At 42.8% G+C, this 16,467-nt stretch overlaps 1 protein-coding gene across 1 annotated transcript in view; it reads left to right on the top strand.

The window, feature by feature from the left end:
- Positions 1 to 16,467, top strand: part of itga9 (integrin, alpha 9) — a gene marked incomplete at its 5' end in the record, with an annotated part of 46,847 nt that overhangs the window by 3,559 nt on the left and 26,821 nt on the right. Inside the window, 12 exons of the mRNA XM_080536314.1 lie at positions 1,711 to 1,834; positions 3,044 to 3,111; positions 4,960 to 5,089; positions 5,186 to 5,271; positions 5,711 to 5,773; positions 6,603 to 6,740; positions 7,273 to 7,378; positions 8,342 to 8,436; positions 9,378 to 9,468; positions 9,942 to 9,987; positions 10,200 to 10,354; positions 11,436 to 11,596. Coding sequence (XP_080392440.1) covers positions 1,711 to 1,834; positions 3,044 to 3,111; positions 4,960 to 5,089; positions 5,186 to 5,271; positions 5,711 to 5,773; positions 6,603 to 6,740; positions 7,273 to 7,378; positions 8,342 to 8,436; positions 9,378 to 9,468; positions 9,942 to 9,987; positions 10,200 to 10,354; positions 11,436 to 11,596 — 1,263 coding nt within the window. The remainder of the gene's footprint in view (positions 1 to 1,710; positions 1,835 to 3,043; positions 3,112 to 4,959; positions 5,090 to 5,185; positions 5,272 to 5,710; positions 5,774 to 6,602; positions 6,741 to 7,272; positions 7,379 to 8,341; positions 8,437 to 9,377; positions 9,469 to 9,941; positions 9,988 to 10,199; positions 10,355 to 11,435; positions 11,597 to 16,467) is intronic.

The following is a 16,467-nucleotide window of genomic DNA, read 5'->3' as shown; positions in this document are numbered from 1 at the left end:
TTCATTTCATCATGTACTGTAATTCAAATGTAGCCCATTGCTCCTTTTTTTCCTTTTTAATACTGCGAAGGAATTTGGAAAGGCCCTCAAGCCACATCCAATTGTTATTATTCATCAATCAAAATATAGAGGCTTTAGAGTAGTAAGTCTTGGGAAATAGGCTTTTTTGGTAATGTGCAAAACACAAGTTGTTTGTGGGGGAGATGCTGGTGTTGTAGGCCTGGATCTCAACTATTTAAAACCAGAGTTCAGAGGTCTGATCTGATGATGATGAGGTTCTGAATATCTGGAGCCACGTCTGCATAGGCCTCTTGAGAGAGAGCTGATGCTTGTTTTTTTTGTTTTTTATCTCATCTGAATGGACTCACGTTTCCCTGCAAGAGGAGTGAAACTGCTGCTTGGCAGATGTGAACTCCAGTGATATCATCTGTGTTTCTACTGAAGGCCTTTTCCTTAACCAATCAGCTCACACAGGAGAATGACAATGGTACCATTCCATACGCGACAGGCCTGCTCCTGTTAGAGAAACAAAAGACAAACACTTGGCTCTACTTGAATATCATGTGCCATTGCATGAACGTTCTCTAACAGTTGAAGAACCAACTCGTCTATCGTAGAGATTTCTACTACCCTATTCATCTAGAAATGAACCACCAGTTCACTGAACAGAGCTAGTAGGCCTTCTTCTAGTGCTGTAGGCCAGACTGTTTTGTGAAACACATGAGTGTTTCCCAACACAACATCCAACTGCCAGGAAGTCATCTGACGCTTTCTGTGTGCCCACAATCTGCAGAAGTCTCTATACTCGTTTAAAGAGTGTGGGGTTCTCTAGTCTAGAGGGAAAAGAGCTGAACTTTGTCTGGAGAAAGGCATCCAGAACTGTCCCCAGAGCCACAGCGGCCTGACCACCATCCCCAGGGGCCTAGATTATTACCACATTTATGTGTCATTATTTGTGCAAAAAATTGGAAGCCGCTCCATAGTTTCCTAACCGTTTTCACTGATAGAGCTACGGAATGTTTATCTAAAACACAGAAGCAAAATGTTATTTTGAGGAACGCTGTCCCACTGACACAATATCAATGATTTTAGACTTATTCGCATTTGAGGGTTTTACTTCCAACTTTAGCTAACAGTATAGGAACAGTGGAGGAGTTAACTTCTTTTCAGATTTTTGTATTTACTTTGTGAGTTGTTTCAACAATGGTGGATGAACTCACTGCACTCTGGTGCAGTGGGTCCTCTTCTCTGGCTGCATTCAAAGCCCAGTGGAGCTGTGATGAGCACTGTTAGTAACGCAGATATTAACATGACGATATTATGAGTTAAGGCTCTTTTCCCCACCACATATAAAATGCTGTTTTGGAAGCAGAGTTGTGCTTATGCTGAGGCTCAGATATTCACACCACAGACCATGGCCGTTATGGTCAGCATTGGCTGTGCTAAATGCTTAATTTCCTTCTCACTGAAGTTAATTTGGCAGCTATGGAGACACACTGACTCCAGTTCAGACTCAAATATAAAATGGATATCTGTCTTTGTGTGTCTTTGTGTGTGTGTGTGTGTGTGTGTGTCTGTGTGTGTGTGTGTGTGTGTGTGTGTGTGTGTGTGTGTGTGTGTCTGTGTGTGTGTGTGTGTGTGTGTGCGTGTGCGTGTGCGTGTGTGTGAATTGATGGTTTGATCATGACTCTCCTCATGTGTTTCACATAGGCTTGTGCTCACCGTTGGAAAAACGTGTACTACGATGCCGAGCACATCCTTCCCCATGGCTACTGCTCCATCATCCCTCCGTCTCTACAGGGCAAGACGCAACCTCTCATCCCTTGTTATGAAGGTACAGTACAGGTTGCCATGGCTGCCCAAATCAAACTCTTCATTTGGTCAAAGTTTATGTGCTCTCTCTACTCATTGGACAGACACAGACAGAGTACAACGTTTGAACTTGAACTGAATTTACATTTGAGGATGAGGGGGCTTGTTTGGTTAAGCTGTGTACTTGGAGGGAGTTTACGATGGCACACGTCTTCTCCAGGTTACACAATGAGTTATGAAGCAGAAGCACTGCCCTGTCCTCCAGCCCTCTGACTGACGTCCTGGCATTAAAGACGGGTACTTAGAGAGCCTTGAAGTGTGTCTCTGAAACCAAAACAAGAGGAATATGAGCGCCCTGGCAAGACCTCACACCTGGCAATTTCAAGGACACATACTTAGTTATGCTCAGGATAAAAATATTTGACACATTATGCGTCCAGTGAAGGGAGAAGGAGAATTTGTCTCCCTTCTGCAACGCATCGCTAAGAAAAACATTTTGATTATGAGAGGATAGTCACGATGGAAGCTGTGTTCTTGGCCATGTGTTTTTGTGGTGTTTAAGATTATTTGCTCACAAGATGGGTTATATGAGACGGTCTTGAGACCACCCTGGCTGTTTTACAGCAATGTACAATGTGCTAGGAGGGCTGTGATTATAGTAAATCAAGTCCATTTGTACCACTGTTATGCATAGGTTGTCAATTGGGTTTTCCTTCCCTCAAGGTATTTTATAGACCTTGTAGATTGTATGCATGTATGCATTGTATCTTATTATTTAGCTGTACCATACAAGTATGATTCCGCTACATAACCTGTTTTGATTCGAGCAAGTGGGTTTGTTTTCAGCCTTATTTCTTGAGTTGGCCCTCAGGTTCAGGATTTGACTTCCTTCCGTTCCTCCTACTGCCTCCAAGTGGCTGAGCGTTCAGGCAGGCCTTGCATGGGGCCATGTGTACTGTGCGATTTGCAGGGATCCAAGCCCAATATTATTTTCAGTAACATGAGAGCAGTGTCGTCGTTGCCCCCCCCTCCCCCACCCGCCCCCCCCCAAGTGTGAGTTTTTGTTGAACGTGGCATTGCTTAGTTATTCTCCTACCCTGCTTTCTGCCCCCAGATTCCTCTTGGATGGAGCTTGGACTTTGACTAGCTCCATCTGGAATGCAGGAAGAACTCCAGTAAATGCTGGCTCAGGCACACAGCGAAATCATTTGTGGTTTGTTTTTTCTTGCAGACCATAAGCAGAAGTATGGAGAAGAGCATGGCTCGTGCCAAGCGGGGATAGCAGGCGTTTTTACTGAGGTCAGTAGCAGTGCATGTTCATCTTTCTAATACATGTGATACCCTGTTTCTGTTAGCACAGTCATACTGTTAGAAGTCTGTTCTTTGTTTTCATGGCTGGTCTCAGCACTCATCCTCAACATCAGACCTAGCTAAACCTCAGAGTCCAAGGTTCTCCAATAAGGCTGGTGAACCACAAAGATTTGGTCTAACATTTTCAAAGATGTGCAGGTATGCGTCAGTATATTCCACCCTAATCAGAACACTCATGAAACTATGAGTAACTTGTTCATTCACACTCTTTGTTGACTTTGAAGATTCAGTAATGGCCTTTGATTTTCTGTCATCTCGTGATGGGTGTTAGAGGACAAGGAGGTCTCTATGCTGACACAGACAGAAAAGAAATCCACTTAAGCACTTATGTCCATACTTGTAGCCTCACTTGACCCCATTGATACGTTGTAGCGTACACTTGTTCTACCCCTTACGAGATAGTGTTCAAGGAAATACATATTTCCTCTGGCTTATCAGTCAGTCGAACCCTTTTTTCTAATTTCTAAATATTTTTGTCCGTCAGACAAGGAAGAGTCTCCACAGATAATTAGATAGTTGAATGTGGTGATCTCACATGCTCGGGATGCTTGCTTAACATCTTACCACATGCTCTCTGTCTCCGCGCTGATATACGGTAGTGTTAAACGTTCCCTTTAAAGTAGTTCCAGCCTTTGACTTATTACTCTCTGAATGCCCAGAACAGGGTTTGGATCAGGTACCAGAACACCAGAACCACCTGACAGGAGCGACGCCCAGATCCAGGTCTATCCGTCACATCAGTTCAGACCACAGCCCATTACATCACTCAGCACCCTGGGTAGTATGTACAATGTGCTACCGATGACTGGAAATCAGATACATAAAAAAAAAAAAAAAAATGATGTAATCGTAGAAACATAAATGTAATTTATAATTATAATTTATAATTAAGTTCCATGTCCAGCATTTAGTTAACACAGTGGGACAAGAGAATTGGACACAACACTGAAGTTAGCAGAAAGGATGCATGGAACATACACTGCGGACAACAGACAGCTGTCAAAGGCTTTTGGACAACGTTTGATTGAAGAATTTGAGGAATTTGAAGGAAGGTAGAGAGCTGGTGCCTTGTGTTCCACAGATGTGTGACTGCAGGACACATCAGACGACATTCTCTAGTCTGATGTGACCATAAGGAAGTGACCAATCTGAGCCAGATTTTCTTGTTTTTTCTTGGACAATAATAATAATAATAATAATAACTTTATTTGTATAGCGCTTTTCCTGCAAACATTGCAGCTCAAAGTGCTCCGATAATCTACAGAAATATTAAACTCATGTTACTGTTCAAGGGAGTCTTGTTTTATTTATTTTTATTTTTTTTTGTGATGCATTATTATTTTATTCAAATCCATGGTTTGAGATCATTACTCTACAGATTCATGCTAAGGAAATAGAAGGCCATAATTAACAGTTGAAGACATAACAAAATAGAAACATATTTGCACACACTGTTCAAATTGAGATGTTCTGGAATGGAATATGACTGTTAACCGCCACAACAAGAAGCTGTGAACAAGTCATTTTGAAGCTATGAAGTCTGCTTGAGCATTGAATTCCCCAAAGGATCAAAGGAAGCAAGCTACAGCTGGCATTTTGGTCTTGTGGCGTGGTTAGCTGAAGATAATACAACATGGTCTGTGGGCCGTTGGTTAACCGAAGCTTCACCCGATGGCCCGATGGCATGTTTTCTCTCCTGTAATTCCACCGTCCATGTATTCTGTAGACAGCGCTATGCTATAACTCTGCTGGATGTATGTGCTGTGTCGTGTTTAGGAGCTGGTCATAATGGGGGCGCCAGGTTCATATTACTGGACTGGAACGGTCAAGGTGTACAACCTGACTTCCAACACCTTCTACAACCCCAACAAGGAGGATGTAGACTCCCATGGATACAGCTATCTGGGTAATGAATCCCTTTCATCATTTTGTGAACAGCATTATATTTCTTTTCGGAGATTAAATGTATTCGCAAACTTAATGGTTTTGTCTGTTTGTCTAGGCTATGCTGTGGCTGCTGGGCACTTCTCGTCCCCCAGTGTAACAGATGTTGCTGCAGGTGCGCCTCAATACAGTGGTAACGGGAAAGTAGGTACTGAATTGGTTGTGTTGGGGGGGGATGTCATGCTATCGTTGTGTTATTTCATTTCACATTCATTTTCATTTTATATTCTGGACACATACTCTTTCTTCTAGCCTGAAGTAAGGGAACTGAATTTTGTTTAATTCATTGTGTTATTGGTAGCTGTGTGGTAGGCGCTGTGTTTGTGTTGAGGCTGTGAGGCCTTCTAGTTAGTTTCTATTGAAACCATTTGTCTTTGGAAGCCTAATTACCGTAGTGCTGTTTATCCAGTATTTTAAAAAAACGTTCTTCTTCTAGCACGACGACTAGCAATGGCTGCTGGCCTGAATTAGATTACTTTTCCTGCTACGACTGGTGGATTGATGATTCCCTTACTTAGTCAAAAGTATTGATTGTACGTCTCTTTGGAATAAGGTGTCTTTAACACTGCTTCTTCCCCTCCAGGTTTACATTTTCAGAATTGATGGTGGTTCTTTGGTGAAGATTTTTCAAGCCTCAGGGAAAATGGTATGTGGTATTGCACTTGTTTACCATAACTATAAAACATTGATCAATTCAACCATCTTTTACCATGCTTTATCAGAAATAACATACAATGCCCTGTGTACGTAATCATGGGATAGTGAAGCAGTCTTTGTTCTTTTGGCTCTGCACTCTCTGTGCTTTTTGGACAATTACTATGAGGGTAAAGTTGAGATTCTCAGCTCTTAGTTGATACTATTTGTGTACATATTGGTTTCACTGTTTAGAAATTACAATACTGTTGATGCATAGTCCCCCTATGTTACGGTACGCCATTACTTATGCAGGGCATTGCATATGCAGTCCCTTGTGATTATCTGTCTCAGTGCTTGCGTATCTAGTGCTGGTGATGCATGCACAGTGTTTACAGTATGTTTATGTTAAGTGTTTAGAGAGCAGAAGTGGTAAGTGGAAAGTAGCTAGCTAATGTTTTTGGTTTTAAGGTAAATAAAAGTAAATCTAGGTACATAAAGGCCAAGTTCTGTCTTAAATATTGGTATAGATAGATAAGTCCGGCCGCGGACATATCCTGCATGTCATCCCTTCTCTCTCTCTCTCTCTCTCTCACCCATCCTTCCTGTCAAAATCTCTACTGTCTCTATCGCAATGAAAAGAAAAAAATATGAGTGGGACTGCCCCCCACTCAGAAAAAATAACTTAAAAAACCCTGAAAAGAAATATAAATCCAATCAGAATGTGGAGCAGATGAAAAACTAAAAGAAAGTGCTTGAAGTCTTGAGGGGACGGACGGGGAAAGCGGACCTCCTTGGCAATGTTACCTGACCCAATGCTCTGTGGCTCGGCTTGGTTCCAGATGGGCTCTTACTTTGGCTCCTCATTATGTGCAGTTGACCTGAACCAAGATGGCCTGTCAGACCTGCTGGTGGGAGCTCCCATGCACAGCCAGCTCCGGGATGAGGGCCAGGTGTCTGTTTACCTCAGCAAGGGCAATGTGAGTGGGAACCGGATGGGAATGCTACAGTGATATTATGATCTGTGTGTGACCTATAGAAATGTAGTTAGTGGCCTCTATCCTTCAGCCAGATCTGTGTGCCTGCATAGATGGCTTATCAGTCAGGTATCGCAAGTTTGTGTTTGAGTCTAGCTTGAGACTAGTTATTTTCAAAATGTTATTGCTTTGAATATATTAAACATTATTTGATTTAGCATATTGATTGTTTAACTTACCAAGATTAGTATCACTGTTTGTACATGTTAAAGCTGAGTTATTGCAAGCGTGTTATAACTGTGAGACTGATTGTTTAAGTTTATAATCAAAGTCAACTACTGTACAGCATGCTAAGGTACTATCATTCCTCATATAGCAGTTACAGAAAGTGTTTTCCTCACTTACTATAGGAGAAATCTTGGTGTATTTCACTTGGTATATACTGTATTCAGTACTCTGTAAAGCTGTTGTCGGATGCCTTTTGATTATGCCATGTTATCTTTGTAACTATTCCCCTGTTTGATCCTGATTGTAGGGGGTGATGGAGGAGGTAGGGCTCTTAAGCGGGGATAATGCTTACAATGCACATTTTGGAGAGTGTATCGCTGCAATCGGAGACATCGATGACGATGGTTACCAAGGTCAGTGTCAACCAAGTCACTGTGTTGTTGAGTCTTATTATTCAGTTGCATGATAGAGATATATTTTTGTGATCAAATCTAAACAGGCGCTGAAATCTATAGTCATACAGTTTGTATGTGCTTTACATTATTAAACATTGTGCCATTAATGGAAATGTTGGTGGGATGTAATGCATTATAAAGGCAATAAACCCCAAAAAGCATTTTCATAGACATTCTGTTTCGATTATCGTATGTTGAGGGGATCCTCTGAAAAAAAGCCCTCCCACCCATGTATTCACACGCTCACACACACACACACACACACACACACACACACACACACACACACGCGCACACACACACACACACACACACACACACACACACACACACACACACACACACACACCGTTTCTTTCCTGGCACTCATAGTTTAAGAAGGTTTTTCTTGGTGTGTGTTTCACAGTTGAGGGCTTTAGGAAGGTTGGAAGTTGGTTTCTGGTCTCATCTCTTGGTTTCTGATTCTGTGTGTTCCGTAGCCAGCAGCCTAGCAGCAACTATGTGTCTGGTGCTCAGAAATGCCCTCCAGGCAACAAAGCCTTACCTTACAGTCAGACACCTTACATACAGCCTTCACTTTCAGAATTGCCAAAAGTCCAAAGTGTGAAAAGTTTTTGTTTAAAAGGGAAAATATTTATTTTCACTTTCTTTGGAGATGGGATAAGGAGATGTTGTTTTAATCATTTTGCTCGTGCTTTGTGGCTCTCCTTCCATTCTTACAAAGGTCTCAGTGGGTTTTATGGGCACTGACAACACTTAAGTGTCTATTAAGAGACTTAACAACGTGTTTCCCAAACACGGCCTGGCTTAAAGCAAACAGGGGTTTATGGGGGTCTTGACACACTAAGCAGCTTCTTGCAGTCTGTCTTCTCAGACTCTTCATAGAGGACCCATGTCTCTCTCTCCTCTCTCTCTGTATAGATGTGGCCATAGGAGCGCCCAAAGAGGACGACCATGGGGGAGCGGTCTATATTTACCATGGTGATGCCACAGGAATCGTCAGCAAATACTCCATGGTAAATGGACTGCACTTATATAGCGCCTTTATCCAACAACAGCCTCTCATTCACCCATTCACACACACACTCACACACCAATGGCGACAAGCTTCCATGCAAGGCGCAGGCCCGCTCACTGGGAGCAATTTGGGGTTCAGTGTCTTGCCCAAGGACACTTCGACATGTGGCCAGCCGGGGCTCGAACCACCGATCTGCCGACCTTGCGATCATTAGAAGGCGGCTCTACCTCCTGCGCCACAGCCGCCCCAATAGACACAACATGTCATAAGCTCAGCCTGGTACCATCGAGTCAGCAAGCAGAAAGAGCAAGCTGTACTCCCACAGTCCCTCTAACTGAAGGAAGAAGAAGAGGAGGGTATTCCTCTTAATCCGTTAAAACAACCAAGAGACAGCTCAACTTGTCGTTTGGGAAGAGTCAGCAACATGGAAATGTCATTATCATCTGTTTTCTAATTGCCTACTGTATTTTGTTAGCAACAACAACATGACAACTACATCTGTGTTGACACAGCAGTTGCAGTAGTCATTGAGTAATGTGTTATAAAGACCCAGGTGGTAACTCTGTGAATAGATTTTCCACTCATCTAATATATGAGTGAACCCCGGAGGAGCTTGTTTTTATTAGCCAGTACAGAGGAACTCTAATGCTATAAATTAGCCCCATGAAGCCACCTTATACAGTAGGGTAGTCCATCAGCTCTATAAAAAGATATGGGATATGGTGAGACTAGAATGTCTCCCCAGTAAAAACATATGGCCACTTACTGTTATTGAAAGATTAAGGCACAAACAGTATAGTGTACTCTTAGCACTGAAACTAGCTTGGTAGTTGGGATCTGCTGTCTGATATCTTGCTATTGTATGTTCCCTGGCATATCTGTGACTGGTCAGTGTGTTGTTTTGCGTCATCATTTGACTTTTAATTTAATTCGTTGCAGAGGCTGTCTGGACGTAGTGTAAACCCTACTCTACGGATGTTTGGCCAATCAATCTCTGGCAATGTGGACATGGATGGCAATGGATATCCAGGTATGGTCAAGCGAGAACAGGCTTGTAAAGAACAGGCACGACAAACTGTATCAGACCACCCATAGTTAATCATTGTTGAAAGGCTTTGGGTTACAGTTATACTGTACTAAAGCAGACGGAACCAGTAGTGACTAAAGCGACGAATACCGGCATGTGAAAGTAGTAGTAGTAGTAGTTGAATGTTGCGCTCCATATTGGATAGTTCAGTTTGGTCTGAGCAGTCAGACTCGTGATGCCGAGGCATTTTGTTTATTGCATTCCACAGTAGACATTCAGACTTGAGCCGCAAAATGCAAGCACACAAGAGGGCTCCATTGTTAAAGACATCTGGGAATTGAGACAGCACAGGTGTACAGCCTAATGTAGCATGGCCTATCAATCTACCGGTACAGTAGATTGGTCAGGTCTGCAATGGTCTCTACGCTATACCTTACAAACCTAGGATTTACTCACTAGTAATATTTTCATTGCAGATATGACCATTGGGGCTTTCATGGCTGATAGTGTGGTGTTATTGAGGTAAGTGACATAAAGGTATTACATATTATTGTCCAGGCAGTGTAATGTTGTAAGAGTGTAACAACAGAATTAGGGTTGCACAATGCCTGTAAGTTTGGGGAAACTTTCCGATAATTTCCCAAACTTACGGGATTTGTGCAACCCTAAACAGAATAATAGCCCAGTTGTGCCCACTACAGTGTCTCCAGTCATCATGGTTGTTATGGTTACAGGTCTCGGCCAGTGATTACTGTGGACGTGTCCATCTTCCTTCCCGTCTCCATCAACATATCTGTGCCTCATTGCCACGAGGGCCCACAGAACCTCAACTGCTTCAACGTTACAGCTTGCGTGCAGTTCCATGGGAAACACGTGCCAGGACAGATAGGTGAGTAGAATTGCAGCACAGACAGACCACCAACCGAAGGTATAAGCCACTTATAAGCCACTTCGCTTTATGTATCGTAATCGGGAGTCTGATGTAGTCCCTTCTGTTAGTAAGACGTAGTAGACTACGTCTACTTCGTGAATGTCATCATTTCTTGGCCACGCCAGGCACTCAAAAGTCTGCGTTCACCCAATGGGTGTGGTGGTCAGCCTTTGGCCAATGGATGCTGCCATTGTTCAGTCTATGAGTTTGGTTATAGTCCAGCCAATGGGTGTGGCCATTGTTGAGTGTTTGGGTGTGGTCATGGTTGAGTGTGCGTGAGTAGGTGTGAGAGTGTTGAGCAGCCCCCAGGCGAGTGCAGGAAATAGACTGCTGTTATGTAACGAGGACGTCCTGGCGAGCAGGAATAAGGACTCTCTGTTTGGCCATTTGGCACAGACCATGGAAAGTGCAGCACCTTGTGTTTGGTGACGCCCGTAATGAAACCCTCCTTTCCGCCAGCAGGGTGAGGTCATGGCATCCCCTCTGTTGGCTAGAGCAAACAGTACCCTTTGGTCTGATCGTGTGTGTGTGTGTGTGTGTGTGTGTGTGTGTGTGTGTGTGCTGCCCCTCCCACTGTTTTACCAGTGTGACACCCCTCTGAGGCAATTACTGAAAGACTGAAGACTGATTCATTCCCATGGATTTGATTAAAAATGAGAGCTCACGGTCCTTAAATGGTCTTGTCGGAAACAACTGTAACGTTTGACATCATGCGTATGACTTCTGTATTGAAAATACACATGAGGTCGTCTCTGACCAACATGTGAATGGAAATCATGTGATGTGTTTTTTTTAGGGTAGGGTTTCCCTACTCAACCCGAAATCAACCAGCTATCGAATTTATTTTCTTGTTTTGATTTCCTATTGACAGAAATGTCCATCTGTTAGATTGCATGTATATCTTTTGTGTGTCTGTGTAGATTGGTCAGTTTGTCTTTGATTGTGTGTGATTAGGCTTAGGGTTAGGGTTAGGCTTTGTATGCGTGTCTGCCCATATGTGTGTGTGCAGACTGAGGGACATGTGTCCCTCTCCTTGCAGAGTTGCTGTATAACCTGACTGCGGATGTGGATAAGAGACAGAAGAGCCAGCCAGCTCGGGTGTATTTCTCTCAGAACGGAGCCCAGGTCGGCTTCGTGAGCCAGCAGCTCAGTCTGGATATTAACAGAGAGGAGTGCCAGCACTACACTGCATACGTCAAGGTGAGTCCCCGTGTATGAATGCAGTGTCCCTACTGCTCCGAAGCTGAAGCTGGCCCATTTTTTGTACTGTTTGTCCACGTCCTCAGCTGATCTTGTGATCTCTTTCTCATGACCTCCAGTGCATTCACCCTGGAGTGTTATTCAAGCAATGTTATATTTGAATGTTGTTGTTTTTTCTGCTTTTTTTTTTGTGAAGCTCTGAAGTTCAATTTCCATTTTGTCAAAAACAAACTGAAAGTCAAGACAAACAATGTCGACACTCGATGTCTTCATGTCGGCTGTAAGTGAGAGCTGAAATGTCTCACACTGAGACACACTGATGGGTTTGCTCTGTGACGGCTCAATAGGCAAGTGGCTCGGGGTTATTAGAGTCACCCTGCTGGGTCAGGGCAAAGGTAACAGTCGGTAACAGTCAGGCGGTAATGGCAGCTTATAAAACCATTGTATACTCGGAGTCAATCACTCCAAATGGCCAGAAGTGTCTAGAAACAGTTGACAGACACTCCTTTGTCACTACATAGTGACTCTATTGTGGCCCTTCTCTCATTGACCCCTACTGTATCAGAGACAGCCATAGAGTGGCTTCCATGTCCTGAGGGCACCCATGTCTCACCTCCTCTAATGGGGAGGCCCACGTGAAGCGCTGACATTCTTTACGGAGCACTTCAGGCTCTTTCACCATGGGGGGGCTGATCTGGGGAGTGAAAGGACCTGTCATTACCACACCACCCTCTGTTCATTTACCGTACAGTCTGCTATAAGTTTACATCACACGCCGTTGTAACAATAAGCCCACCGTGTATGGACTTTTAAGACACAACACAGTTGTCAAGTCCTAAACAACGAAAGCTGCTGTTTGTTTATGTCGTCTATTCAGTGAGGTTGGATACTTTAGTAGTGGAAATCGCTTTGCTGTGATAAGACTGGAGATGTACAGTTGTACTAGCCATGAAAATAGTAGATATATAGCCTACATACTGTAGATGTGACTGTGAAATATGGAAGCACTTTTTTAACTTGTTAAAAATGTTTTACACCATGATGTGCAAGGTTTCTCAGTGGGAAAGCAAATTTGCCCGCTCACAACTGGTGCATGCCACGTAGCTGGCATCTCTCTGTGCGTGCTTCAGTGTACCAGCGAGATAAACACACTTCCTGTAAAGCCAAGAGAGTTATTCATCAAACCACAGCCACATGTCACGTTACTGACTGTAGTTGAACTGCGTGTCTTTGTTCTATTAAACAGGTATTAGAGAGACACATTATCTGAACAGAAATAGTGTTAACGATGTGTTACCAAAACTAAGCTTACAAAGTATTGGATTTAGCATTTTTTTTGGCAAGGCACCAGTATTCAGAGGTGTGGCACAATTATATTTTCACTACATTTTTTCGTTTCTGTTTTTCAACTGCACACTCTTACATCATTTGTCAGTACATTTGTATTTGATTTGGGCTCATTGGAGGTTTGAAGTGTAATTAAGGCCAGCATGTGTGACTGGGAGGTGTCTGGTTCTGTAGCTGTTTAGTCTAGCTACTAGGCCAGGCATGGTTATTGTTGGATTAAGATCATACTGTATTCTCTGTGTTTGTTGTGTAGATTGAGAAGCACATGTAGGCCTTAATCATATCAGTATTGAATCCTTTGGTAGTTCCACAATGAACCAGGAATGAGCAGGCCAAGCAGACCAAAGAATCGGGACAGCAAGCCACACAAACAGGATACAGCTCATTGAGAATTCACCCTAACTTCAACCACACTAGACAGTTTAGAGGAAGAAGACACTGAACTTAACCCTTGATACATATTATTATGTAAAACCAAGGGGAACAAAGATTATGGACACACATGATCTAATGGAGTCCTCCAAGTTTTTTGTGTGTTTACCTTGATGTGTTTGTACGATGCCACTGAGAAGACTTGGGATCACCGTAATCAGGACTGACATGGCTCCAGTCCTAGAGAGGGTAGTCTGTTTTGTCCAATCCCATCATTTATCTTGCTCAAGTGTCTGCCCACATGAGTTAGGCCTCCCATTTTCTAGGAGAGGTATGCTAATGGAAACCAGCTGGTGCCCGCCTGCGTCCTCTGGGGGGGGACAGCCCCTGCAAGCTAAAACATACAGTGAAAACACAGCATGGAGGTTAACGTCACAGCGGGGTGGAGGACTGGTGTTGTGTCAACTGGAGCTCCACACTGGCTCTAGTGATGGAAAGCCTGTGTGTTTGGGTTGACTGCTTTACCTCTGATGCATGAGTGGTAGTGGTAGCAGTCCATGAGCTATTTTAAGTCACTTGTACATGGACCATTTGTCAATTGCGCTCGGTGATCATATAAATCACACACATAGAGGTCATAGCTTTGTTTTCAGTTATTAGCCACAAAGTACAATGGCTACTCACTCCCTGCTTAGAGATACTGATGCATGATAGCGAAGTATCAGACAGTAAACTGCCTTTTAAAAAGACAAGTGACATTTTCATAGCCCTAATACTCGGCAAAACACAGGAATGGCCACTCAGTAAATTATTTAGTATCATAGAAAAAAAGAAAAAAAAAGAAGCAATTCCTGAAATTGCTGAAGTCTTTCATGTTGATCATTTTAAACATGTTTTTGTTGGCAAGGACTGTGGAACAGCATACCAGACCTCCAGATGTTCTTTGTTTGGTTATTTTTAGCTAAATAAACTATACACAGGACTTTTGTTCTACAGTTGTACCTCACATTTGGGGAGGAAAAACATATTTCCTGTAATGATGAATGTTGAATGATTTAGGTTGAAATTACCAGAAGGTTTGTGCGTGAGCACCAGAAAAATAACACCCAAATCAATGTCAATCATTCAGTTGAAGTATTATGTTCAGCCATTTTGCGCAATTGGCACATTATCGCTTTGTTTATTGTTTTTCAACTCACTGTACCAGACACCCCGCCTCATTAAATAGGTTGCAAGAGCATCAGCCGTCAATGCGGCTACATATTGAGCCATATCTGATCTGGAAGTAAATAATTTACCATTCGACCGCTAACTTGTGATACAGTACACCCATGTATACATGTACTGTATGTACAGGTACTCCAAGCTTGAAGTATACCCTTCCTTGTTGAGTTTGCAGGTGAAATCTCACCAGTTTCAAGGATGCATACAGCAACTGGCATTGCCAACCTGTAAATTAGTTATGCTATTAGTATTCTATATATATTAGTGTATATATATATAAGATTAGCTCATCTCACTAGCGCACATATCTTTTTTTTGTTTACTAACATGCATCTTAGCTTGAACGTGCCTCCGTGTATGGCTGGGAGCCGCACTATGGTTGTTGTAGGATTTCATAATTTGGACATTACTTTAAAAAAAGGTGTGTGGGACATGTCCTACCCTTAATGAAACCTACGCCCCTGGCAAGCAGTAACCCTCGTGTTGTGTGATGCAATGGTAGTCCTATTGAATATATCTCAGGTACCGGCTTACAGTACATCGTTTATAGTGTAGTTGTATTATCATAATGTTGACAGTACTGGGTGATACAGTACCTGCTAACGATTCCCTATTCTGTAACACGTTGGATGCAGTCCCACTTGTCGTCAGCATGCCTCTGACATATTTAAAGTCTTAATAAACACGCCACTTTTAGGATTGCTTATTAGACGTAGAGTACAACATCACTTTCAAATGGTGACTGTGATCGTGTGGCAGGTTTATGGCCGTGGCAATTAATCTATCCTCATATGCATATTTATGTTTCAACAGTCCCATCTCATGGCCCAGTGTTATGCATAGAGCATGTGCCATGAAGTCATGCCAAGGCTGCTACTATTTGCGGTCAGGAGTGGTGTACTGTAGTATTACAGTTGCATTACAGTCTCCAAGGAGAGTCTATAATGGGCACCTAATGCCCTGCCCCTCTAACAGTTGTCAATCTAAATTAGCACAGATTCCCCCAGAGACCTCATGGTGCCCCCCATTCTGAGCCTTATATTCCATTCAGTGTCCTATGTCCCATACCCCCCAACGTTGTCTTGGCACCATATGGTATTTAAAGCCCCATCAAAAGCTCTTCTGATGTCTGGAGTTTCTTCCAGAGAAGCAGTGGGGCATGGGCATTTCTCTGTAAATGTTCAATGAAGTCAAGCGACCATTTTTCTTTTTTTGCTCTGGTGGATTACATACAAGTTATTCATGGGTTCATTTATCTGACCAATCACAGGTGTTTGTTTCAAGTGTGTGCTGTGTTAACCTATTTCCGTCTATGCTTTACAATAACTTTACGACCAGTGGACAGTAGCACACCGGCAAAGACAAGATAGGTATAGACCTACGATAGACAAAGACTAGATAGGTATAGACCTACGATAGACAAAGACATGGTAGTATAGACCTACGATAGACAAAGACAAGATAGGTATAGACCTACGATAGACAAAGACATGGTAGTATAGACCTACGATAGACAAAGACAAGATAGGTATAGACCTACGATAGACAAAGACATGGTAGTATAGACCTACGATAGACAAAGACAAGATAGGTATAGACCTACAATAGACAAAGACATGGTAGTATAGACCTACGATAGACAAAGTAAATGTCAGGAGGACAGGAGGAATCTCAAACGTTGGCTCCAAAAAAGGGTTCAGTTTCTGTGGAATTACTTTGGATAGTGATGTTAATCAGGAGGAACACATACTGTGCAAAGTGTGCATTTGCGTCCTGTCAGCACCAACGGCAATACCACTAATCTTTTCAACCACCTGAAAAGTCATCATAAAGTGGAATATGAACACTGCATGAAGGCCAAAACCCCACAAAATCTGTCAAACTCAGACATCCATAAGGGGGACATTGTATAATGCAACTCAGACATT

Source organism: Nansenia antarctica (assembly GCF_963989245.1).
Source record: "Nansenia antarctica genome assembly, chromosome: 1".
NCBI classification, from domain to species: domain Eukaryota; kingdom Metazoa; phylum Chordata; class Actinopteri; order Argentiniformes; family Microstomatidae; genus Nansenia; species Nansenia antarctica.
The sequence above is the reverse complement of the archived record's forward strand: the minus strand, read 5'-3'. Positions and strand labels throughout refer to the sequence as shown.